Source organism: Anomaloglossus baeobatrachus, chromosome 1 (assembly GCF_048569485.1).
Source record: "Anomaloglossus baeobatrachus isolate aAnoBae1 chromosome 1, aAnoBae1.hap1, whole genome shotgun sequence".
Classification (NCBI taxonomy): domain Eukaryota; kingdom Metazoa; phylum Chordata; class Amphibia; order Anura; family Aromobatidae; genus Anomaloglossus; species Anomaloglossus baeobatrachus.
Genome location: NC_134353.1, coordinates 393,749,976 through 393,774,344, shown reverse-complemented (window position 1 = coordinate 393,774,344; position 24,369 = coordinate 393,749,976). Strand labels below are relative to the sequence as shown.

The window sequence follows — 24,369 nt, the reverse complement described above, 5'->3', positions numbered from 1 at the left end:
CAGCCCTCCCCTACGAGGAGGCAACCGCCGCCTGCAGGACTCTTCTACCTAGGCTGGCGTCCGCCGAAGCGTAGGTATGCACCTGATAATGTTTGGTGAAAGTGTGCAGACTCGACCAGGTAGCTGCCTGGCACACCTGTTGAGCCGTAGCCTGGTGTCGTAATGCCCAGGACGCACCCACGGCTCTGGTAGAATGGGCCTTCAGCCCTGATGGAACCGGCAGCCCAGCAGAACGGTAGGCTTCAAGAATTGGTTCCTTAATCCATCGAGCCAGGGTGGATTTGGAAGCCTGCGATCCTTTGCGCTTACCAGCGACAAGGACAAAGAGTGCATCCGAGCGGCGCAGGGGCGCCGTGCGGGAAATGTAGATTCTGAGTGCTCTCACGAGATCCAACAAATGCAAATCCTTTTCATACCGATGAACTGGATGAGGACAAAAGGAAGGTAAGGAGATATCCTGATTGAGATGAAAAGAGGATACCACCTTAGGGAGAAACTCCTGAATCGGGCGCAGCACTACCTTGTCCTGGTGAAAAACCAGGAAGGGAGCTTTGGATGACAGCGCTGCCAGCTCGGATACCCTCCGAAGAGACGTGACCGCTACCAGAAAGGCCACTTTTGTGAGAGTCGAGAAAGTGAAACATCCCTCAGAGGCTCGAAGGGCGGCTTCTGGAGAGCAACTAGTACCCTGTTCAGATCCCATGGATCTAACGGCCGTTTGTACGGAGGGACGATGTGAAACCCCCTGCAGGAACGTGCGTACCTGAGGAAGTCGTGCTAGACGCTTTTGAAAAAATACCGATAGCGCTGAGACTTGCCCTTTAAGGGAGCCGAGCGATAAGCCTTTTTCCAAACCAGATTGCAGGAAGGAAAGAAAAGTAGGCAATGCAAATGGCCAGGGGGACACTCCCTGTGCCGAGCACCAGGATAAGAAAATCTTCCACGTTCTGTGGTAGATCTTAGCAGACGTGGGCTTCCTAGCCTGTCTCATGGTGGCCACGACCCCTTGAGATAATCCTGAAGATGCTAGTATCCAGGACTCAATGGCCACACAGTCAGGTTCAGGGCCGTAGAATTCAGATGGAAAAACTGCCCTTGTGACAGTAAGTCTGGCCGGTCTGGTAGCGCCCACGGTTGGCCGACCGTGAGATGCCACAGATCCGGATACCACGACCTCCTCGGCCAGTCTGGGGCGACGAGCAGGATGCGGCGGCAATCGGACCTGATCTTGCGTAGCACTCTGGGCAAGAGTGCCAGAGGGGGAAACACATAGGGCAGCTGGAACTGCGACCAATCTTGCACTAAGGCGTCTGCCGCCAGAGCTCTGTGATCGCGAGACCGTGCCATGAAAGTTGGGACCTTGTTGTTGTGCCGGGACGCCATTAGGTCGACGTCCGGCCTTCCCCAGCGGCGACAGATTTCCTGAAACACGTCCGGGTGAAGGGACCATTCCCCTGCGTCCATACCCTGGCGACTGAGGAAGTCCGCTTCCCAGTTTTCTACGCCGGGGATGTGAACTGCGGATATGGTGGAGGCCGTGGCTTCCACCCACATCAGAATCCGCCGGACTTCCTGGAAGGCTTGCCGACTGCGTGTCCCGCCTTGGTGGTTGATGTATGCCACCGCTGTGGAGTTGTCCGACTGAATTCGGATCTGCTTTCCTTCCAGCCACTGCTGGAAGGCTTGTAGGGCAAGATACACTGCCCTGATTTCCAGAACATTGATCTGAAGGGTGGACTCCTGCTGAGTCCACGTACCCTGAGCCCTGTGGTGGAGAAAAACTGCTCCCCACCCTGACAGACTCGCGTCTGTCGTGACCACCGCCCAGGATGGGGGTAGGAAGGACCTTCCTTGTGATAATGAGGTGGGAAGAAGCCACCATTGAAGAGAGTCCTTGGCCGTCTGGGAAAGGGAGACTTTCCTGTCTAAGGACGTCGACTTCCCGTCCCATTGGCGGAGAATGTCCCATTGAAGTGGGCGCAGATGAAACTGCGCAAACGGGACTGCCTCCATTGCTGCTACCATCTTCCCCAGGAAGTGCATGAGGCGTCTTAAGGGGTGCGCCTGGCCTTGAAGGAGAGAGTGCACCCCTGTCTGTAGTGAACGCTGCTTGTCCATCGGAAGCTTCACCATCGCTGAGAGAGTATGAAACTCCATGCCAAGATATGTTAGTGATTGGGTCGGTGACAGATTTGACTTTGAAAAGTTGATGATCCACCCGAAAGTCTGGAGAGTCTCCAGCGCATCGTTCAGGCTGTGTTGGCATGCCTCTTGAGAGGGTGCCTTGACAAGTAGATCGTCCAAGTAAGGGATCACCGAGTGTCCCTGAGAGTGCAAGACTGCTACCACTGCTGCCATGACCTTGGTGAAAACCCGTGGGGCTGTCGCCAGACCAAATGGCAGGGCTACGAACTGAAGGTGTTCGTCTCCTATAACGAAGCGTAGAAAACGCTGGTGCTCTGGAGCAATCGGCACGTGGAGATAAGCATCTTTGATGTCTATTGATGCTAGGAAATCTCCTTGAGACATCGAGGCAATGACGGAGCGGAGAGATTCCATCCGGAACCGCCTGGTTTTCACGTGCTTGTTGAGCAGTTTTAGGTCCAGAACAGGACGGAAAGAGCCGTCCTTTTTTGGCACCACAAACAGATTGGAGTAAAAACCTTGACCTCGTTCCTGAAGAGGAACAGGGATCACCACTCCTTCTGCCCTTAGAGAGCACACCGCCTGCCGAAGAGCATCGGCTCGGTCGGGATGTGGGGAAGTTCTGAAGAACCGAGGCGGAGGACGAGAACTGAACTCTATCCGGTACCCGTGAGACAAAATGTCTGTTACCCACCGGTCTTTGACCTGTGGCAGCCAAATGCCGCAAAAGCGGGAGAGCCTGCCACCGACCGAGGATGCGGAGAGAGGAGGCCGAAAGTCATGAGGCAGCCGGCTTGGAAGCGGTTCCTCCGGCTGCTTTCTTTGGGCGTGAGTGAGTCCGCCAGGAATCTGAGCTCCTCTGCTCCTTCTGAGTCCTTTTGGACGAGGAGAATTGGGCCCTGCCCGAACCTCGAAAGGACCGAAACCTCGACTGTCCCCTCCACTGTTGAGGTTTGCTTGATCTGGGCTGGGGTAAGGAAGAGTCCTTACCCTTGGACTGTTTAATGATTTCCGCCAATTGCTCACCAAACAGTCTGTCTTGAGATAATGGCAAGCTGGTTAAACATTTTTTGGAAGCAGAATCTGCTTTCCATTCCTTTAACCATAAGGCTCTGCGTAAAACCACAGAGTTGGCGGACGCCATTGACGTACGGCTGGTAGAGTCCAAGACCGCATTGATAGCGTAAGTCGCAAACATTTGCGAGGTCAAGGACGCCACTTGCGGCACTGATGGACGTATGACAGAGTCCACCTGCGCCAGACCAGCTGAAATAGCTTGGAGTGCCCACACGGCTGCGAATGCTGGAGCAAACGACGCGCCGATAGCTTCATAGACAGATTTCAACCAAAGGTCCATCTGTCTGTCATTGGCATCTTTAAGTGAAGCCCCATCTTCCACTGCAACTATGGATCTAGCCGCAAGTCTGGAGATTGGGGGGTCCACCTTTGGACACTGGGTCCAGCGTTTGACCACGTCAGGGGGAAAGGGATAACGTGTATCCCTAAGACGTTTGGAGAAACGCTTATCTGGATAAGCATGGTGTTTCTGGACTGCTTCTCTGAAGTCAGCGTGGTCCAGGAAAGTACTCAATTTACGTTTGGGATACCTGAAATGGAATTTCTCCTGCTGTGCTGCTGCCTCCTCCGCTGGAGGAGAAATATCCAGCAGTCTATTGATGGCCGCTATAAGATCATTCACCATGGCGTCACCATCAGGGGTATCCAGGTTGAGAGCAGTCTCAGGATTAGACTCCTGATCACCTAGCTCTGTCTCATCATACAGAGAATCCTCTCGCTGAGACCCTGACCATCGTGATGACGCCGAGGGTCTCTCCCAGCGAGCTCGCTTAGGCTGCCTGGGACTGTCGTCCGAGTCAGAGCCTTCAGCCTGTGATGCCTGGGACCCCCTTGGAGCACGGATTAGTTCCAACTGAGGGGGACCGGGGAACATTGAATCAGCAGTACCCATGGTCTGAGTGACCGGCCTGGACTGCAAAGTTTCTAGAATTTTTGTCATAGTCACAGACATCTTATCAGCAAAAACTGCAAACTCTGTCCCCGTCACCGGGGCAGGGTTCACAGGCGTCTCTGCCTGGGCCACTACTAGCATAGACTCCGGCTGACGAAGTGGCACAGGGACCGAACATTGCACACAATGGGGGTCATTGGAACCTGCCGGTAGATCAGCCCCACATGCGGTACAGGCAGCATATGAAGCCCGTGCCTTGGCACCCTTGCTTTTTGCGGATGACATGCTGTTGTCTCCTCAGAGCAATATTGGGGTATAAGCCAAGAAGCGACCGTACAGTGCAATATATAGGTACAGACAAAAGTACACAAAAACAACACTGTGGCACTAGTGGGGTCAGCACCTAGGTGCTGCTTACCGCACGCTTAACAGCGGGTGTGTGGTCGCCAGAATCCCTTGTCTGGGTCTCCCAGGGCTATGTCCGTTCTCCAGCTCAGACTGCGTGCAGGAATGGCTGCCGGCGTCCTGTGAAGAGGGGCGGGCCGTGGGCGTGCTGCAGACAAAGAGCGGGAAACTGGCGTCCCACTGTGCCCAGTGAGAGGGCTGGAGTATGTAAATAAGACTCCAGCCCTCGGCGCTGACTATTGTACAGCGTCTCTCCCCTTCCCTGACTGACAGGGCTGGGGGCGGGAACGAAACGTAACTAGGCCGCAGAAGCCGGGGACTAGATTTATAAGCGCTGCCGTCGTAAAAGCACGGTCGGCGCGAAGTCCCCGGCGCACCACAAGTCTCAGCCGCGCCGCAGTCTCCATGGCGGCCGGCGCAGTAGTTCCCCACACATAAACTCACTCAGCTAAGCTGCAGTGAGTATAACCCAAGCGCGCAGCGCTACTGTCCCCGGCGCACTAGAACACCCAGCAACGCTGGAGTGTGTCTGTGCCTGTCTGTACGGGGACACAGAGTACCTGAATGTTGCAGGGCCTTGTCCCTGACGGTACCCAGCTCCGTATCCAGCAGGATCTCCGGGTCTGTGGATGGAGCCCGGCCTCAGTCTGGAGGCCGGTAAGATCCCACTTCACCAGAGCCCTTCAGGGGGATGGGGAAGGAAAACAGCATGTGGGCTCCAGCCTCCGTACCCGCAATGGGTACCTCAACCTTAACAAACACCGCCAACAAGAGTGGGGTGAGAAGGGAGCATGCTGGGGGCCCTTTTTTTGGGCCCTCTTTTCTTCCATCCGATATAGTCAGCAGCTACTGCTGACTAAACAGTGGAGCTATGCGTGGATGTCTGACCTCCTTCGCACAAAGCTTGAAAACTGAGCAGCCGTGATCCCACGGGGGGTGTATAGCCAGAAGGGGAGGGGCCTTACACTTTTTAGTGTAATGCTTTGTGTGGCCTCCGGAGGCAGTAGCTATACACCCAATCGTCTGGGTCTCCCAATGGAGCGCCGAAGAAATATATATATACATACACACACACACATATATACACACATATATACATATACACACACACAACGTTTCTGCATATGAGCACACCGGATCAAGAAATTATTTAATGCATATGTTACTATAGCAGGAAATGATTACGAGTGCTGCAACACCCAAAACACGTAGATGCTTCCGACCGCTACCATGAAGTTTTAACTATGTCCAGTGTTTTATACTTAACTGAATAAAGGAACTTGTATGTCAGTGGAGCTGGACTCCCCCCTCTTCCATATTTATAGTCTAGACACATCACAGATGTTCTTGGCAGTGCCCCCTGCACAACTCTTCCTTCTCAAAACATGCCCCAAAAGAGTGACCTCTCTATAGACCCAAACATAAGCGTTTCCAACTCCCGGGAAACAGTCTTGTTTTCATATAGATTCAGTATAGCTTTACAGGCTTCACAATCATTTCTAATGTTAAATACCTGAAGTTGGTCCATTGGCCTGTCCAAAGTAACTTGGCGGTGGCATTGGAGGCATGACCAAATTGAAGGGAATTGGAATGTTCATTGCCGTTACATGACTGGGTCCAGAGCTAATCATGCCAATCTGATCATGGGTTTGAAAGTACATGTTTGAGGGTCGAGCTTAAAGATAACATAAGAACAAGTCACAATTAAATCGAGCAGAAAGTGATCTCAATAATCACTGGTTTTATGTAAACATTCCTGGCATAATTTTATATTTTAATTTAGTTATTTTAGAATTGCAAAAACTGATTAAAGAAAAAAAGCAGGCCTATGCTAATCTTTCACAAAGTCAAACCAGATTGAGCAGAAGTGGGTTTTAACCCCTTAGTGACTAAGCGAATTTTGACCTTAGAGTGAGCAAGGTTTTAACTTTATACTTCATAAAGCACGAGTACACTTGAAAATAAAACTTTGTAATATATTTTATCAGAGATATATTCTTAATTCCCAGGTAAAATCTGTATTCCGTGACGACAGGTTGTTATATTACTGAGAAAATACAAGGCAGTGGCTATTGATAAGATTCTACCTCTTGTTCCTCCCCCTCTATAAAATCTCCTCAGTAACGACTGCCATCTAGCTCCGTAATCTGACCTCACGGAATAGAGATTGAAAACTGGTCATATGTGATCAATCTTGGGAAGAAAGCATGCTTTTATCCTTAAAACCAGGGCTGGTTTTAGAGTGTAGCCCTGGACAAAATGTTCAAGTACTACCCTACATGCTATCCTTTTGCCGCCTCACATGCATACATTTAGGTTGCATTTACATGCGCAGAGTCGAGAGCACTAAAGGGAACCTGTCACCAGATTTGGTAACTATAAGCTGAGGCCACCACCACTGAGCTCTAATATACAGCATTACAAAATACTGTATATAAGAGCCCAGGCAGCTCTGTAGAACGTAAAAAAAACGCTTTTATAATACTTAGCTAGAGGTGCGGTCCAGTCTGATGGGTGTCGCTGCTCTCCGGTCCAGGACCTCCTCTCTGCGGCGATCACTGTTCTCTTTCTGAGGCCCATATGCATGAGACGTCCTATGTCATGCACACTAGCCAGTATTAAAATCCTACACAGGCACACTTTGATCTGCCAAGCTGAAAGCAGATCAAAGTATTGTAGTGCACATGCGCGAGCAGTCTTTACCCTTTCCTCGCGACTGCGCATTACAGTACTTTGATCTGCCCTGAGCAAAACAGATCAAAGTGCACCTGCGCATGACCGCAGTGTCGGCCTGTGTGGATGACGTAGACGCGTCATCCACACTGTGCTGGGTAGAAGGATGACTGAGATCGCCGGAGAGAGGCGACACCCATCAGACTGGACAGCACAGAATGATCACTAAGGCTACTTTCACACATCCGGTTTTTGCTCTGCGGCACAATACGGCGCTCTGCAGAAAAACCGCAACCGTTTTTTTTTTGCCGCCGGTTGCGGGTTTTTTTTTGCATAGACTTACATTAGTGCCGTATTGTGCTGCATGGGCTTGCGTTTGGTCCGGTTTTTGCCGCATGCGGCAGATTTAGCAGATGCCGCGGCCGGATGGAACGTTGCCTGCAACGTTTTTTGCTCTGGCAAAAAAAACCGCATCGCACCGCATCCGTCTGCTGCGGCGCATTTTTCAATGCATGCCTATGGACGCCGGATGCGGCGCGATGCGGAAAAAAAACGCATCCGGCCGCCACATGCGGTTTCTTCCACTGCGCATGCTCAGCAGCGTGCCACAACCGGAAAAAAAACGGACGGGCCGCATTTAAAAACTTATGCAAAGGATGCGGTGTTTTCGCCGCATCCGTTGCATAGGTTTCACAGCCGGATTGAGCCGCACTGCTCAAACCGGATGTGTGAAAGTAGCCTAATAGAGCAATCTGCCCACTACAGAATCATGTTAGCAGCACATCTGCACCTTGCACCAGGCGATGTGCTGCAGACCAAATTGTTTTTTCTATACTCATTTTATTGAAGAATTCTTCATAATAAATGTTACAAACATACAGCAATAAGATATAAATCTGGAAAAATCAATTTCAAAAGCATTACTACAGGAATTTAAAGAGTCATAACTAACACAGTAAAATATATTATACGGCACATTACACTTATTTGAAGTATAAGCATTTTGTGGATATATCAGACCAAAAAGTATGTATTTATTTAAGACCAGAATCAGTGGCATACTGCCAATGGCAGCAGACCACGCAGCCGCTGTGGGGCCCGCGAATGAGGAGGAAGGGGGGGGTCTGGTGCCTGGCCTCCCCCTACGCATGAGCCCCCCGCCCAGTATTGCACTTTCAATTGCATTGGCATTGCAGATATAGTTGAAAGAGGGAACACAGCGCTGCCTCTCCCATCACTCTCCTGTGTCTGCACTGACGTCTCATCACAGCGGAGCACGATGACGTCACTGCAACGTGCCGCTGTACAGACACGTGCAGAGCACTCGCACTGAGACCGGAGCATCAGGCGAACAGAGGAGAGGGAGTGTTAATTTATGTATGTATTTAATCAGTGAGTACACAATGGCCAGAGGACTATGGGGGTGCATAATACTATATGAAGGAGTATGGATATTGTAATATATTGTACTGTTCATTTTTCTTTGTTTTTACTCCCCGTCCATGACAACTATTAGAGCCGTTCGATCGCAATTAGGGGGTGCCGATGGGGATAACGAGGTAGCCCCACCTTCAAATAACCAGCTGGATGCCACTGTCTATATTGACAGCCGCCTCTCAGGGTGATGAAGGGACACAAATCATGCGGATACTTGCTGAACATTTGACAACTTTGCTGGCAAGCTGGGCTAAATCATTGAGTGTATATGTGCAGTGAATTACAGAAATGTACTTCCCACAGCACCGTACATGTAGTGAATTTAAGGAAAGTTGATAAAGTACTAAGAATGACAGTTTACCTTGACTACTCCGGTCATACACAGATCCAGGTATAATTGCTTCACGAGCATCATACATTGCTGTTGTCATAAAACGCGCTCCCTGGAATACATTGGGAAAGCAATTACTAAAATAGCCAATAAAAATAAAACCACTAAAATAGAGCTATGCTTATGTGCAGACAAACTCTGTAGGCAATTGACTTCAGACATATGACAAGCATAGTCAGTAACGAACTTGGACAAGTACATTACAAAGTTGACTAGGTGGGATACTCACAGGATTGATGGTGTTTACAAGTTTTCGAGGTTTGCTGAATTGCATGAGACTCTCTCTAAGATTGTTGAGTGGTCCTTCAACGAGGACCTTTTGTTCTTTGTAGTAATTTAGAAGGTGGTTCCACAGGGGCTGCTTTGAAAGTGCCTTTGGGTTGCCCACAATTATTACACCATACCTAAAAACATGATACTTGTTAAACTGCAGGTCAGTAGAAGAAGGTATGTACTATATTTCTCAGACCTTTCTAATTCAGAAAAGTATGTTCACATATGCTCAGATCTGTTACAGAAGCTCTACCAAATCCTGTGTATTTTACCAAAACGAGGTGGGCTTACCAAATTTCTACTTTTGCCTTGCAAAGACCAATTCAATTTGAAAATCTGTAGCATAAATTGCCATTCTGTGGATTTTCTCTGTGGATTGTTGATGGGACTTTGTGAGATTTCAGCCACAAAGATTTTAGGGTAGAAAGCAGTGGTTTGTCTGGGATGTGTGAGCATACTCTTAGGAGTAAATGTAACATCATATCTGTCAGTACAATTCCAGTACAGTCAGTAAAAATAAGGCACTTTTAACCCCTTCACGACCATGGACGGAAAGATCTGTCATGGTGCCCTGGGCCTTAACGACCAAGGACAGATCTTTCAGTCATGGCGTAATCGCGGCACCGGAGCCTCCGGTGACTGCGATCGGTTAACATAAACCACAGATTCGGGGAGGAGGGGACCTGTACCTGACCTCAGGAGGGGTGGTGCCTCCTCCCCGGACCTACGGAGGCTGTGATTGGCTGACGAACGCCGCTCAACCAATCACAGCCACTGTAATGTTCCAGCCACTTAAAGTGACTGAAACATTAAAATCCAGCCCTGGCCAGTGCAGCTATAGCACTGGCCATTGGCTGGAGCTGGGTGACCTCACTGGATCACCCTCCCCCAGCTCCAGTACCTCTGATTGGAGAGATCGGCCTTGTGACCGATTTCTCTAATCACAGTGGACCTGTTGCCGGTGACCGCCCCCGTCATCGTCCCTGCAGCACGCCAGCACAGTGAGTGTACACAGTGCAATGGCAGGGCGACAAGCTCCGGTCCCATGCTGTTATGAGACCGGAGCACGGGACGCGGAAGTTGCCGCGCTGCCATTGCACTGTATGAAACCGGCCTCCTGATCCGCCGCCGCTGCCCTCCGCCGCGATCTGCCACCCGCACCCCCACCCCTCGTATCTGCCGCCCGCACCCTCACCCCCACACCTCCCGATCCGCCGCCGCTGCCCTCCGCCGCCCACACCCTCACCCCCACACCTCCCGATCCGCCGCCCGCACCCTCACCCCCACACCTCCCGATCCGCCGCCCGCACCCTCACCCCCACACCTCCCGATCCGCCGCCGCCCTCCGCCGCGATCTGCCACCCGCACCCCCAATATCTGCTGCCCGCACCCTCACCCCCCGTATCTGCCACCCGCACCCCCGCCCCTCGTATCTGCCACCCGCACCCCCACCCCTCGTATCTGCCACCCGCACCCCCACCCCTCGTATCTGCCACCCGCACCCCCACCCCTCGTATCTGCCACCCGCACCCCCACCCCTCGTATCTGCCACCCGCACCCCCACCCCTCGTATCTGCCACCCGCACCCCCACCCCTCGTATCTGCCACCTGCACCCTCACACCTCCCGATCCGCCGCCCTCCATCTGCCACAGTGCCACCGGTCCCCCCCGATCTGCTGCCCGGCCCCTTTCCCTCGTGATGTGCGCTCCCTCCCCTGTCACCGCCGTGATGTGCGCTCCCTCCCCTGTCACCGCCGTGATGTGCGCTCCCTCCCCTGTCACCGCCGTGATGTGCGCTCCCTCCCCTGTCACCGCCGTGATGTGCGCTCCCTCCCCTGTCACCGCCGTGATGTGCGCTCCCTCCCCTGTCACCGCCGTGATGTGCGCTCCCTCCCCTGTCACCGCCGTGATGTGCGCTCCCTCCCCTGTCACCGCCGTGATGTGCGCTCCCTCCCCTGTCACCGCCGTGATGTGCGCTCCCTCCCCTGTCACCGCCGTGATGTGCGCTCCCTCCCCTGTCACCGCCGTGATGTGCGCTCCCTCCCCTGTCACCGCCGTGATGTGCGCTCCCTCCCCTGTCACTGCCGTGATGTGCGCTCCCTCCCCTGTCACCGCCGTGATGTGCGCTCCGTCCCCTGTCACCCCGTGATCTGTGCTCCCTCCCCTGTCACCCCGTGATCTGTGCTCCCTCCCCTGTCACCGCCGTGATGTGCGCTCCCTCCCCTGTCACCGCCATGATGTGCGCTCCCTCCCGTCACCGCCGTGATGTGCGCTCCCTCCCGTGATGTGCGCTCCCTCCCCTGTCACCGCCGTGATGTGCGCTCCCTCCCCTGTCACCGCCGTGATGTGCGCTCCCTCCCCTGTCACTGCCGTGATGTGCGCTCCCTCCCCTGTCACCGCCGTGATGTGCGCTCCCTCCCCTGTCACCGCCGTGATGTGCGCTCCCTCCCCTGTCACCGCCGTGATGTGCGCTCCCTCCCGTCACCGCCGTGATGTGCGCTCCCTCCCCTGTCACCGCCGTGATGTGCGCTCCCTCCCCTGTCACCGCCGTGATGTGCCCTCCCTCCCCTGTCACCGCCGTGATGTGCGCTCCCTCCCCTGTCACCGCTGTGATGTGCGCTCCCTCCCGTCACCGCCGTGATGTGCGCTCCCTCCCCTGTCACTGCCGTGATGTGCGCTCCCTCCCCTGTCACCGCCGTGATGTGCGCTCCCTCCCCTGTCACCGCCGTGATGTGCGCTCCCTCCCCTGTCACCCCGTGATCTGTGCTCCCTCCCCTGTCACCCCGTGATCTGTGCTCCCTCCCCTGTCACCGCCGTGATGTGCGCTCCCTCCCCTGTCACCGCCATGATGTGCGCTCCCTCCCGTCACCGCCGTGATGTGCGCTCCCTCCCGTGATGTGCGCTCCCTCCCCTGTCACCGCCGTGATGTGCGCTCCCTCCCCTGTCACCGCCATGATGTGCGCTCCCTCCCGTCACCGCCGTGATGTGCGCTCCCTCCCGTGATGTGCGCTCCCTCCCCTGTCACTGCCGTGATGTGCGCTCCCTCCCCTGTCACCGCCATGATGTGCGCTCCCTCCCCTGTCACCGCCATGATGTGCGCTCCCTCCCGTGATGTGCGCTCCCTCCCCTGTCACCGCCGTGATGTGCGCTCCCTCCCCTGTCACCCCGTGATCGGTGCTCCCTCCCCTGTCACCCCGTGATCTGTGCTCCCTCCCCTGTCACCGCCGTGATGTGCGCTCCCTCCCCTGTCACCGCCGTGATGTGCGCTCCCTCCCCTGTCACCGCCATGATGTGCGCTCCCTCCCGTCACCGCCGTGATGTGCGCTCCCTCCCGTCACCGCCGTGATGTGCGCTCCCTCCCGTCACCGCCGTGATGTGCGCTCCCTCCCCTGTCACCGCCGTGATGTGCGCTCCCTCCCCTGTCACCGCCGTGATGTGCGCTCCCTCCCCTGTCACCGCCGTGATGTGCGCTCCCTCCCCTGTCACCCCCGTGATCTGTGCTCCCTCACCTGTCACCCCCGTGATCTGTGCTCCCTCACCTGTCACCCCCGTGATCTGTGCTCCCTCACCTGTCACCCCCGTGATCTGCTGTCCGCTCTCCCTCACCTCTCACCCCCGTGATCTGTGCTCTGCTCACCTGTCTCCTCCGTGATCTGCGCTGCGCTCCCCCCCCACCTCTCACCCTCCCCGATCTGCTGCCTCCTTCATCTCCTGTGATCCAGCTGCCTAGATCCATCCTGTAGGGTAACTATCCCCAATCCCACCTCCCACTCCCCTTCCCACCCATCCCCCCCTCCCCCCATCCTCTGCCGCTCCTGCATCCACTGCGCCCTCTCCCAGCCGCCGTCTCACAATCACAGATGCTCCCTTTATATGCCGCTGCCCCCCCATCTGCTGCCGCCCCATCTGCCGCCCCCCCCTATCTGCCGCTGTTTTTTTTTCTATGCCATGGGGGTCTAGTTTCCAAAATGAGGTCACATGTGGGGGAGCTCCACTGTTTCGGCACCTCAGGGGGTCTCCAAACGCAACATGGAATACGCTAATTATCCCAGACAATTTTGCGTTTGAAACGTCAAATGACGCTCCTTGCCTTCCGAGCCCTGCTGTGCGCCCAAACATTTTATTTCCACCACATATGAGGTGTCTGTGTACTCAGGAGAAATTGCACAATACATTTTATGGTGCAATTTTTCCTGATACCCTTGTGAAAAAAAAGCTACCTGGTTGAAGTAACAATTTTGTGGTAAAAAATTTCTTTTTTACTTTCACAGCTCAACTATTAACTTTTGTGAAGCCCCCAGAGGCTCAAAGTGCTCAAACATCTAGATAAATTCCATGAGGGGTCTAGTTTCCAAAATGGGGTCACATGTGGGGGAGCTCCACTGTTTCGGCACCTCAGGGGCTCTCCAAACGCAACATGGTGCGGCTAACGATTCCAGCTAATTTTCTGTTAAAAAAAGTCAAATGGCGCTCCTTCCCTTCCGAGTCCTGCCGTGCGCCCAAACAGTGGTTTTTCGCCACATATGAGGTATCTGCGTGTTCAGTAGAAATTGCCCAACAAATTTTGGGGGTTCATTTAATCCTGCTACCCTTGTGAATATGCAATATTTGAGGCTAAATTAACATTTTTGTTGCAAAAAGTAAAATGTTCATTTTTTTCCTTCCACATTGCTTTAGTTACTGTGAAGCACCTGAAGGGTTAATAACCTTCTTGAATGTGGTTTTGAGTAGCCTGAGGGGTGCAGTTTTTGGAATGGTGTCACTTTTGGGTGTTCTGTGTCATGTAGACCTTTCAAAATCGCTTCAAATGTGATGTGGTCCCTAAAAAAAGTGGCTTTGTAAATTTTGTTGTAAAAATGAGAAATTGCTCAAACTTTGAACCCCTATAACTTCCTTAAATTTTTTTTTTCCCAAAATTGTTATGATGTAAAGTAGACAAATGGGAAATGTTATTTATTAATTATTTTGTGTCATATGTCTCGTTGATTTTAGAGCATAAAAATTCAAAGTTTGAAAATTACAAAATTTTCAAAATTTTCGCGAAATTTCCGTTTTTTTCACAAAGAAACGCAAAAAATATCGGCCTAAATTTACCACTAACATGAAGCCCAATATGTCACGAAAAAACAGTCTCAGAATCACCGGGATCCGCTGAAGCGTTCCAGAGTTATAACCTCATAAAGAGACACTGGTCAGAATTGCAAAAAATGTCCTGGTCTTTAGGGTCAAAATAGGCTTGGGGCTGAAGGGGTTAAGGCGTCTGATTTTTTTTTTTTTTAAAGCTGAAGAAACTTATACAGATTATTTTGACTATCAGTTTACAGCTCCATATCAGAATTACAGGCTGAAGACTTGGATCACTTATCAATGAGTTATCATGGTTTCACAATGTGTCCGTAAGAAAATATTGTGTGTCCGTGATTTTTTTATTTTATCAACTGTCCAGAAAAAATAAGATGTCAGTTGGCGACCCTGGTTCACCCATTTCTAGTGCAAAGCAACCAAAATACTTCTGCACCTCACCACCTGTGTGTGTGTGATAAGTACCCCAATTTTCAGGTTTCTGAAGTGACCCTCAGAAGCAGGCTAAAACGTTCAATTATTAATGAAGCCCTGGAGATTTACCTTGCTCTGGTCAAAGCCACATTCAAACGACGAGGATCGTTTAAGAAACCAATTCCTTGGTGCTCATTTGCACGAACACAGGAAAGGATAATAAAATCTTTTTCCCTTCCTTGAAAAGCATCTACACTGGCGATTTCCACCTCCTAAAGAAAGTGAAGAATATTTTTAATCCATAAACACATACCAAAGATATAATACAATAGCTATAATACATAATGTATATGGTTAGAACTGTACCTGATAGAGTTTAGTGTGCAGAGAGCCGCTGAACTGCATGTACTGAACCAAATAGGACCTTTGCCCTTCATATGGAGTAATTATACCAATCTGGTCTGGCTTGGCCCCGGCCTTCAAAAGTTTGGTAGTAATTTTCTCAACATTCGCAGCTTCCGTTCTAAAATAGTGAACACAAAAACAAGTAAACCTCCAAGGCATTTACATTGTAGACACGAATAAACAGCCCACGGCACAACTAGCCATCTCCCTTTACCTGTTCAGATAAGATGTCCCGGAACTGGCAATCTCTTCTTGGCCCTGGGTAACGTAAAAAAACATTGGCTTGTCAGGTTGTGGCCACTGGAAGTCAAAGCCTTTCTTCACTCGATCCGCTAGATAAATTACACAAAAACAAAAAAAAGTTAGTTGTACTAGTAGAGGTACTTGTAACACGTAAACATAATTTTTGTCACTTTGCTCTATTACCGGCAGTTACTCCATTTTGAAGTGATCCTTCATAAAAAATGTTTGATGGGAAAGCGCTAAGGGCAGGATGCATCCTGTACTGAACCTGAAGACGAATCGGTCTAATGCCAAGAACCACGAGTCTCTCAAACAAGGACTGAGACAGTCCAGCCTTTGCTGCTTTTTTACACATCACAACTGGACCAAGCTGACAGTGATCTCCTACAAGTATTAGCTGAAAAACAAATTGGATATATATGATTACACAAGCTTGCCATCATTGATTTATGATCGCTTTAAATACATTGTCAACTCTAATAAAGTATAAATCATAGCGGCATGACAACCAAAAATAAGAAAAATAAAAATGGCAAAATCACCTGTTTTGCTCCTAGAACAACTGGCACCATACACTCTGGCTCCGTGGCTTGTGTACTTTCATCAATCAAAATTGAACGGAACTGCATTTTAGCAAGTCTGGGATCGCCGGCTCCTACACATGTACAGCAGATGACATCAGCATTCTGCAATTAAAAGAAAGAAAAGAATAGAGTCATGTTATGAATTGACAAAATATAAAACAAAAAATTACCTTAAAAACACGAAAACCCTGAAGATGTATGCTATAAACAAGACCATTGTTTAAAAGGGTGAAGGGGGGCACACAAGGCAACTGCCCAGTGCTCCTATCAATTACAAGCAGTCCTGCTTTATCAGTGCATTTTCCATCATATCTATCTAGATCTCTATCACAGTGGAGATCAAAATTAGAGAACGCACAATTTCCTAAATATTAAGGTCATTATGTAGTCCTATATGATTATGTCCTAACATGAGTAACCTAGCAGTATTTTAAGCTTATTTCATAAACTGAGTTTATTGTAAAGCACTTAATAAAAATGAAAATGAGATCTATGAAAAAGAACACATCAAAATTAGAAAACACTTTGAGACCTGCAAGTTATTGGGGTTAATCTGGCACCTGGTGCTAATTTCCTTAATTATCTTACAAACCCTATTTAAGTGGCAGCCTAACTTTCCAGTTTGCACTGTCCAGATGAAAGCCAAAGGGGGTGACCCTATCAGCCTTTGCATGAGAAGTTTGTCGTTCCAAGTCTGTAATTTCGAGAATATTGCATCTTTATAACATCACAAACGCTTTCAAGTCGCCCAAGTAGGCTGGTCGCCCTTGAATGACAAATACAAGAGAGGACAGGATAATAGGGAGAATCTCCATGGGTAATAATTTCAACACTGCAGCTGGAATTGATCACCAGTTCAGCATTGATCAGGGTAACTTTCTTGTCATACAGTGTCACGACGTTTAAAAGCATTTGGACTGAAAGCTCACTCTGCAGAGACTAAACCTCATTAGCAGAAAGAATCTAGACTCACCTTTGGTGAGGAGCATGGTGTATGGACAGAGGACAAGTGGTCCACGGTTCTTTTTAGTGATGAAAACAAGTTTAATTTATTTGGGTTTAATGGGAAAGATGATGCTCGTCAACAAACTGGCGAAAGACTGAACCCAAAGTATGTTAAGAAGACAGTGAAAGGTGGTGGAGTTGGACCTCTCATACAGCTACATGACAGAGAATGCAAGTACAGTGCCTACAAGTAGTATTCAACCCCCTGCAGATTTAGCAGGTTTACACATTCGGAATTAACTTGGCATTGTGACATTTGGACTGTAGATCAGCCTGGAAGTGTGAAATGCACTGCAGCAAAAAAGAATGTTATTTCTTTTTTTCTTTTTTTTTTTTTTAAATTGTGAAAAGTTTATTCAGAGGGTCATTTATTATTCAACCCCTCAAACCACAAGAATTCTGTTTGGTTCCCCTAAAGTATTAAGAAGTATTTCAGGCACAAAGAACAATGAGCTTCACATGTTTGGATTAATTATCTCTTTTTCCAGTCTTTTCTGACTAATTAAGACCCTCCCCAAACTTGTGAACAGCACTCATACTTTGTCAACATGGGAAAGACAAAAAGGAGCATTCCAAGGCCATCAGAGACAAGATCGTGGAGGGTCACAAGGCTGGCAAGGGGTACAAAACCCTTTCCAAGGAGTTGGGCCTACCTGTCTCCACTGTTGGGAGCATCATCAGGAAGTGGAAGGCTTATGGAACTACTGTTAGCCTTCCACGGCCTGGACAGCCTTTGAAAGTTTACACCCGTGCCGAGGCCAGGCTTGTCCGAAGAGTCAAGGCTAACCCAAGGACAACAAGGAAGGAGCTCCGGGAAGATCTCATGGCAGTGGGGACATTGGTTTCAGTCAATACCATAAGTAACGTACTCCACCGCAATGGTCTCCGTTCCAGACGAGCCCGTAAGGTACCTTTACTTTCAAAGCGTCATGTCAAGGCTCGTCTACAGTTTGCTCATGATCACTTGGAGGACTCTGAGACAGACTGGTTCAAGGTTCTCTGGTCTGATGAGACCAAGATCGAGATCTTTGGTGCCAACCACACACGTGACGTTTGGAGACTGGATGGCACTGCATACGACCCCAAGAATACCATCCCTACAGTCCAGCATGGTGGTGACAGCATCATGCTGTGGGGCTGTTTCTCAGCCAAGGGGCCTTGCCATCTGGTCCGCATCCATGGGAAGATGGATAGCACGGCCTACCTGGAGATTTTGGCCAAGAACCTCCGCTCCTCCATCAAGGATCTTAAGATGCGTCGTCATTTCATCTTCCAACAAGACAACGACCCAAAGCACACAGCCAAGAAAACCAAGGCCTTGTTCAAGAGGGAAAAAATCAAGGTGTTGCAGTGGCCTAGTCAGTCTCCTGACCTTAACCCAATTGAAAACTTGTGGAAGGAGCTCAAGATTAAAGTCCACATGAGACACCCAAAGAACCTAGATAACTTGGAGAAGATCTGCATGGAGGAGTGGGCCAAGATTACTCCAGAGACCTGTGCCGGCCTGATCAGGTCTTATAAAAGACGATTATTAGCTGTAATTGCAAACAAGGGTTATTCCACAAAATATTAAACCTAGGGGTTGAATAATAATTGACCCACACTTTTACGTTGAAAATGTATTAAAATTTAACTGAGCAACATAACTTGTTGGTTTGTAAGATTTATGCATCTGTTAATAAATCCTGCTCTTGTTTGAAGTTTGCAGGCTCTAACTTATTTGCATCTTATCAAACCTGCTAAATCTGCAGGGGGTTGAAGACTACTTGTAGGCACTGTATGTATCAGAACCTTCTTCAACAACACATGGTTCCTTACGTGCGTTCATCACTCAATCAGCCAGCAATTTTCATGCAGGACAATTCCCCATGTAACACAGCAAACTGGGTAAAGCAGTTCCTTGAAACAGAAATCAATGAAATGACCATCTCAGAGTCCTGATCTAAACCCAGTAGAAAACCTCTGGAAAATCCTTGGTGACAAAGTTATAGACAAGAAACCCACAACAGTCAAAGAACTGTAGAAGAGACTGGAAGAAGAGTGGCCCAAAATCACCCCAGAGGAGTGTGAAAGACTAATGAGGTCCTGTGGCCACAGATGTGCTGAAGTAATTCAAAGTAAAGGCCTGTATACTTCCTACTGATCGGTGACTGTTGTTACCTTCAGAAAATGTAGTTATAATCTCTCTCTGTACCAGTCATCATTGTTCTCTAATTATGATCATCATGTTTTGGGCAAAATAAAGATTTTATGTGGATAAACTGTGGATCTTTAGTAAAACCGTGTTCTAGTGGCATGGTGTACCCCTTACCAAAAAAACAAAACCTTCTAATGTTGCTCAATGTAGATTACATTATTTCTAAAAAAAAAACAAGTGATCATATATTGTTCTCCATTTAGATCTCCAGTGTACTGGACATCAAAATAGAGAACAATGTATAATCTCTTTATTTCTGAAAAAAGCATGTAACCTACATTGAGAGACATTAGGTTTTGTTTTTTTTGTAAGAGGTACACCATGCCACTGGAACACTGTTTTATCTGTGTGTATAATGCATAAGCCTAAAATGTATGCATGCAAGAGTTTTGTGTATATCTATGTATTCATTATATACATATACCTATATAGAATATACACGCAAAAAAGAGAATTTTGTTTACTTACCGTAAATTCTTTTTCTTATAGTTCCGACATGGGAGACCCAAACCATGGGTGTATAGCTTCTGCCTCCGGAGGACACACAAAGTACTACACTCAAACGTGTAGCTCCTCCCTCCGGGCTATATACACCCCCTGGATGACAATCTACCCAGTTCAGTGCAAAAGCTGAAGGAGGACATCCACCCATAAGTAGAGATAGAGTAAAACTCGGAATAACCGTAACTCTGACTACTAACAACAGCCGGTGAAACACACGGAACAAAAAAACTGCCAACAGGCAACAGGGAGGGTGCTGGGTCTCCCATGTCGGAACTATAAGAAAAAGAATTTACGGTAAGTAAACAAAATTCTCTTTTTCTTTATCGTTCCTTATGGGAGACCCAAACCATGGGACGTTCCAAAGCAGTCCATGGGTGGCAATAAACCAAACTGAGAAGTAGGCAAAACCTAACTTCACAAATGGGCGACAGCCGCCTGAAGAATGCGTCTGCCCAAGCTCGCATCTGCCGAAGCATGAGCATGCACTTGGTAGTGCTTCGAAAAAGTGTGCAGACTGGACCACGTGGCAGCCTGACAAACCTGCTGAGCCGTAGCCTGGTGCCTGAAAGCCCAGGAGGCACCGACAGCTCTGGTCGAGTGCGCCTTAATCCCTGGCGGGAGAGGCACCTGAGAACACTGGTAGGCATCGGTGATAGCCGACCTGATCCAACGAGCTAGGGTCGGTTTAGAAGCAGCGAGACCTTTGCGCTGACCAGTGGTTAGCACAAAAAGTGAGGTGCACCGCCTAAAAACGGCGGTGCGTGACACAGATTCGGAGCGCCCGCACCAAATCCAAGGTATGCAACGCCTTTTCAAAGCGATGCACAGGGGCCGGACAAAGAGAAGGCAATGAAATGTCCTGGTTAAGGTGGAAAGGAGACACCACCTTAGGGAGAAAGTCCGGAGACGGACGAAGAACCACCTTGTCTTGGTGAAACACCAAAAAGGGGGATTCCGAAGAGAGCGCAGCCAAATCAGAAACTCTCCTGAGAGAAGTTATGGCTACTAAAAAAAAAAAACTTTCTGTGAAAGTCGAAACAAGGGAACCTCCCTGAGAGGCTCAAAGGGGGGTTTCTGTAAGGCCGTGAGGACCAGATTAAGGTCCCAGGGATCCAAGGGCCGCCGGTAAGGAGGAATGATGTGAGATGCGCCCTACATGAAGGTGCGCACCTGAGCCAGTCGGGCGATACGCCGCTGGAACAATACCGACAGAGACGACACCTGTCCCTTGAGGGAATTGAGGGACAGTCCTAGCTGTAGACCGGACTGTAGAAAAGACAGGATGGTCGGCAAGGAGAATGGCCAAGGAGCATGGTCGGAAGAGCGACACCAGGACAGGAAAATCCTCCAAGTCCTGTGGTAAATCTTGGCCGAGGAAGACTTCCGAGCCTGAGTCATGGTGCAGATGACCTCAGAGGGGATGCCTGAAGCCGTCAGGATCCAGGACTCAAGAGCCACGCCGTCAATCTGAGAGCCGCAGAATTCTGGCGGAAGAACGGACCTTGAGAGAGAAGGTCTGGGCGGTCCGGGAGATGCCACGGCACCTCTACGGACAGACGGAGCAGGTCTGGGTACCAAGCTCGCCTGGGCCAGTCCGGAGCAATGAGTATGACTCGACGGCCCTCCATTCTGATCTTGCGCAGAACCCTAGGCAAGAGCACTAGAGGGGGAAACACATAGGCCAGACGGAACTGAGACCAATCTTGAACCAGTGCGTCTGCTGCGAAGGCTTGAGGATCGTGGGAGCGAGCCACGTAAACCGGAGCCTTGTTGTTGTGCCGGGATGCCATTAGGTCCACTTCCGGAGTGCCCCACTTGCGGCAGATTGATCTGAACACTGACGGATGCAGGGCCCACTCGCCGCTGTCCACGGTTTGACGGCTGAGGTAATCGGCCTCCCAGTTTTCCACGCCTGGGATGTGGACTGCAGACATGGTGGACTTCGAGTCCTCCGTCCACTGGAGGATTCGTTGAACCTCCAACATCGCCAGACGGCTGTGAGTCCCGCCCTGGTGATTGATGTAGGCAACCGCTGTCGCGTTGTCCGACTGAACTCGAATGTGCTTGCCCGCCAACAGGTGGTGAAAGGCTAGGAGAGCTAGAAACACAGCTCTGATCTCCAGCACATTGATCGAGAGGGCTGATTCGGACGGAGTCCAAGTGCCCTGTGCTTGGTGATGGAGAAATACTGCTCCCCAACCGGAGAGGCTGGCATCCGTGGTGAGGATCACCCAGGACGGAGTCAGGAAGGAGCGTCCCTGAGACAGAGAGGGGCCGAAGCCACCACTGAAGGGAGCTCCTGGTCTGTGACGACAGAGCCACCTGCCTGTGCAAGGAAGAGATCCGCTTGTCCCAACAGCAGAGAATGTCCAGCTGCAGGGGACGCAGATGGAACTGAGCAAAGGGAACCGCTTCCATGGACGCCACCATCTGAACCAGCACCTGCATGAGGTGTCTGATGGAATGACGGCGGTGCCTCAGCAGACAGCGCACCGCCAGACGAAGGGACTGCTGTTTGACTAAGGGCAACTTGACAAGTGCCGGCAGAGTCTCGAATTGCATCCCTAAATACAAAAGCACCTGGGTCGGGGTCAGAGTGGACTTGGGCAGGTTGACAAGCCGCCCGAACTGAACTAGCGTGGCGAGAGTGAGAGACACTCCGCTGGCAGTCTGCACTGGATGAGGCCTTGACTAGAAGGTCGTCCAGGTAAGGAATCACTGCCAACCCCTGGAGGTGCAGGACCGCAACCACTGCTGCCATGACCTTGGTGAATACTCGAGGGGCCGTGGCTAAGCCGAAGGGGAGAGCCACAAATTGAAAATGTTCCTCTCCGATCGCAAAGCGTAGCCAACGCTGGTGTGAAACCGCAATAGGCACATGCAGATAGGCATCTCTGATGTCGATGGATGCCAGAAAATCTCCTTGGGTCATTGAAGCAATGACCGATCTCAGAGATTCCATGCGAAAGTGCCGCACCTGAACATGCTTGTTGAGAAGCTTGAGATCCAGGATGGGTCGGAAGGAACCGTCCTTTTTGGGGACTAGAAAGAGGTTTGAGTAGAAACCGCTGAACCGTTCCCGGGCGGGAACCGGAACAATTACACCATTGGCCTGCAGGGATGCCACGGCCTGAGAGAAGGCGGCGGCTTTGGAGCAGGGGGGGGTGGACAGAAAAAATCTGTTTGGCGGGCTGGAAGAAAATTCTATCCTGTAGCCGTGGGAGATGATATCCCGCACCCACTGATCGGAGACGTGTTGCAACCACACGTCGCCAAAGTGGGAGAGCCTGCCACCGACCAAGGACGTTGCTGGCGCGGCCAGATAGTCACGAGGAGGCTGCCTTAGTGGCAGCGGCTCCTCCGGTCTTTTGAGGACGCGGCTTTGCGCGCCAGTTGGATTTACGATCCTTGGCTGCGGTAGTGGACGAGGCCGAGGGCTTAGAGGATGACCAGTTAGAGGAACGAAAGGAACGAAACCTCGATTGGTTCCTGCCCTGGACAGGTTTCTTGGCTTTAGCTTGTGGCAAGGAAGTACTCTTCCCGCCAGTAGCTTCCTTAATTATGTCATCCAGCTGTTCCCCAAACAGCCGGGACCCAGCAAAAGGGAGACTCGCAAGGTACTTAGAGGAAGCATCTGCTTTCCACTCTCGAAGCCACAAGATCCTGCGGATCGCGAGGGAGTTAGCGGAGGCCACCGCCGTGCGGTGAGAAGCCTCCAGGATGGCAGACATGGCGTAGGATGCAAAAGCCGAAGCTTGAGAAGTTAAGGCATCCATCTCAGGAATAGAGTCCCTGGAGAGGGAATGAATCTCCGCCAGAGAGGCAGAGACTGCCTTAAGAGCCCACACTGCCGCAAAAGACGGGGAGAACGAGGCTCCTGCCGCCTCATATACAGACTTGGCCAGAAGGTCAACCTGGCGGTCAGTGGGATCCTTAAGAGAAGTGCCATCAGCCACAGCTACGACTGTGCGGGCTGAGATTCTGGACACCGGAGGGTCTACCTTTGGGGACTGGGCCCAGTCCTTAACCACCTCCGGTGGAAAAGGAAAACGGTCATCTGAACTACGCTTCGGAAAACGTTTGTCAGGACAGGCCCTGGGCTTGTTAACAGTGGTGTGAAAGCTGGAGTGGTTAAAAAACATACTCCTAGGTTTCTTAGGAGAGGTAAACTGGTGTACCTCTACCAGAGAGGGTTGTTCCTCTGACTCTTGTGGGTTGAGGTTCAGTACGGAGTTAATGGACGCAATCAAGTCACTAACATCCGCATCACCCTCAGACAAGTCAATGGGGTACATAGAGGCAGCGTCTGAGCCCACAGTAAGCGAATCCTCCTAGCCCTGCACCTCGGCTTGTGAATCAGAGCCGTGGGACGAGGAAGGAGAAGGTTCCCTGCGTCTCCGTTTAGGGGGACGGGGTCCTAGGACATGCTCTAAGGGCTCTGCAGAGCTCGGAGCCGCAGAGACACCCTGAGAGGGGGGCTGATGCATAGACAGCAGTGTCCGAGACAGCTGCCCCATGGAGTCGGCAAAAGACTGGGAAATAGCTTGTGAAAAGGATGCTACCCAAGCCGGGGGTTCAGCCACCGGGGCCGGAGCAGCCGGAGGGACCCCTGCGGAGGCTCCAGGCTGAGACACAACCATGT

At 50.7% G+C, this 24,369-nt stretch overlaps 1 protein-coding gene across 1 annotated transcript in view; it reads right to left on the bottom strand.

The window, feature by feature from the left end:
- UPF1 (UPF1 RNA helicase and ATPase) overlaps positions 1 to 24,369 on the bottom strand; it is a 184,872-nt gene that overhangs the window by 39,443 nt on the left and 121,060 nt on the right. The window contains exons 14-21 of the mRNA XM_075352561.1: positions 15,980 to 16,123; positions 15,621 to 15,834; positions 15,409 to 15,526; positions 15,156 to 15,312; positions 14,919 to 15,061; positions 9,250 to 9,424; positions 8,991 to 9,072; positions 6,033 to 6,194 (exon numbers count right to left, since the gene is read on the bottom strand). Of these exons, the coding sequence (XP_075208676.1) occupies positions 6,033 to 6,194; positions 8,991 to 9,072; positions 9,250 to 9,424; positions 14,919 to 15,061; positions 15,156 to 15,312; positions 15,409 to 15,526; positions 15,621 to 15,834; positions 15,980 to 16,123 (1,195 nt within the window). The remainder of the gene's footprint in view (positions 1 to 6,032; positions 6,195 to 8,990; positions 9,073 to 9,249; positions 9,425 to 14,918; positions 15,062 to 15,155; positions 15,313 to 15,408; positions 15,527 to 15,620; positions 15,835 to 15,979; positions 16,124 to 24,369) is intronic.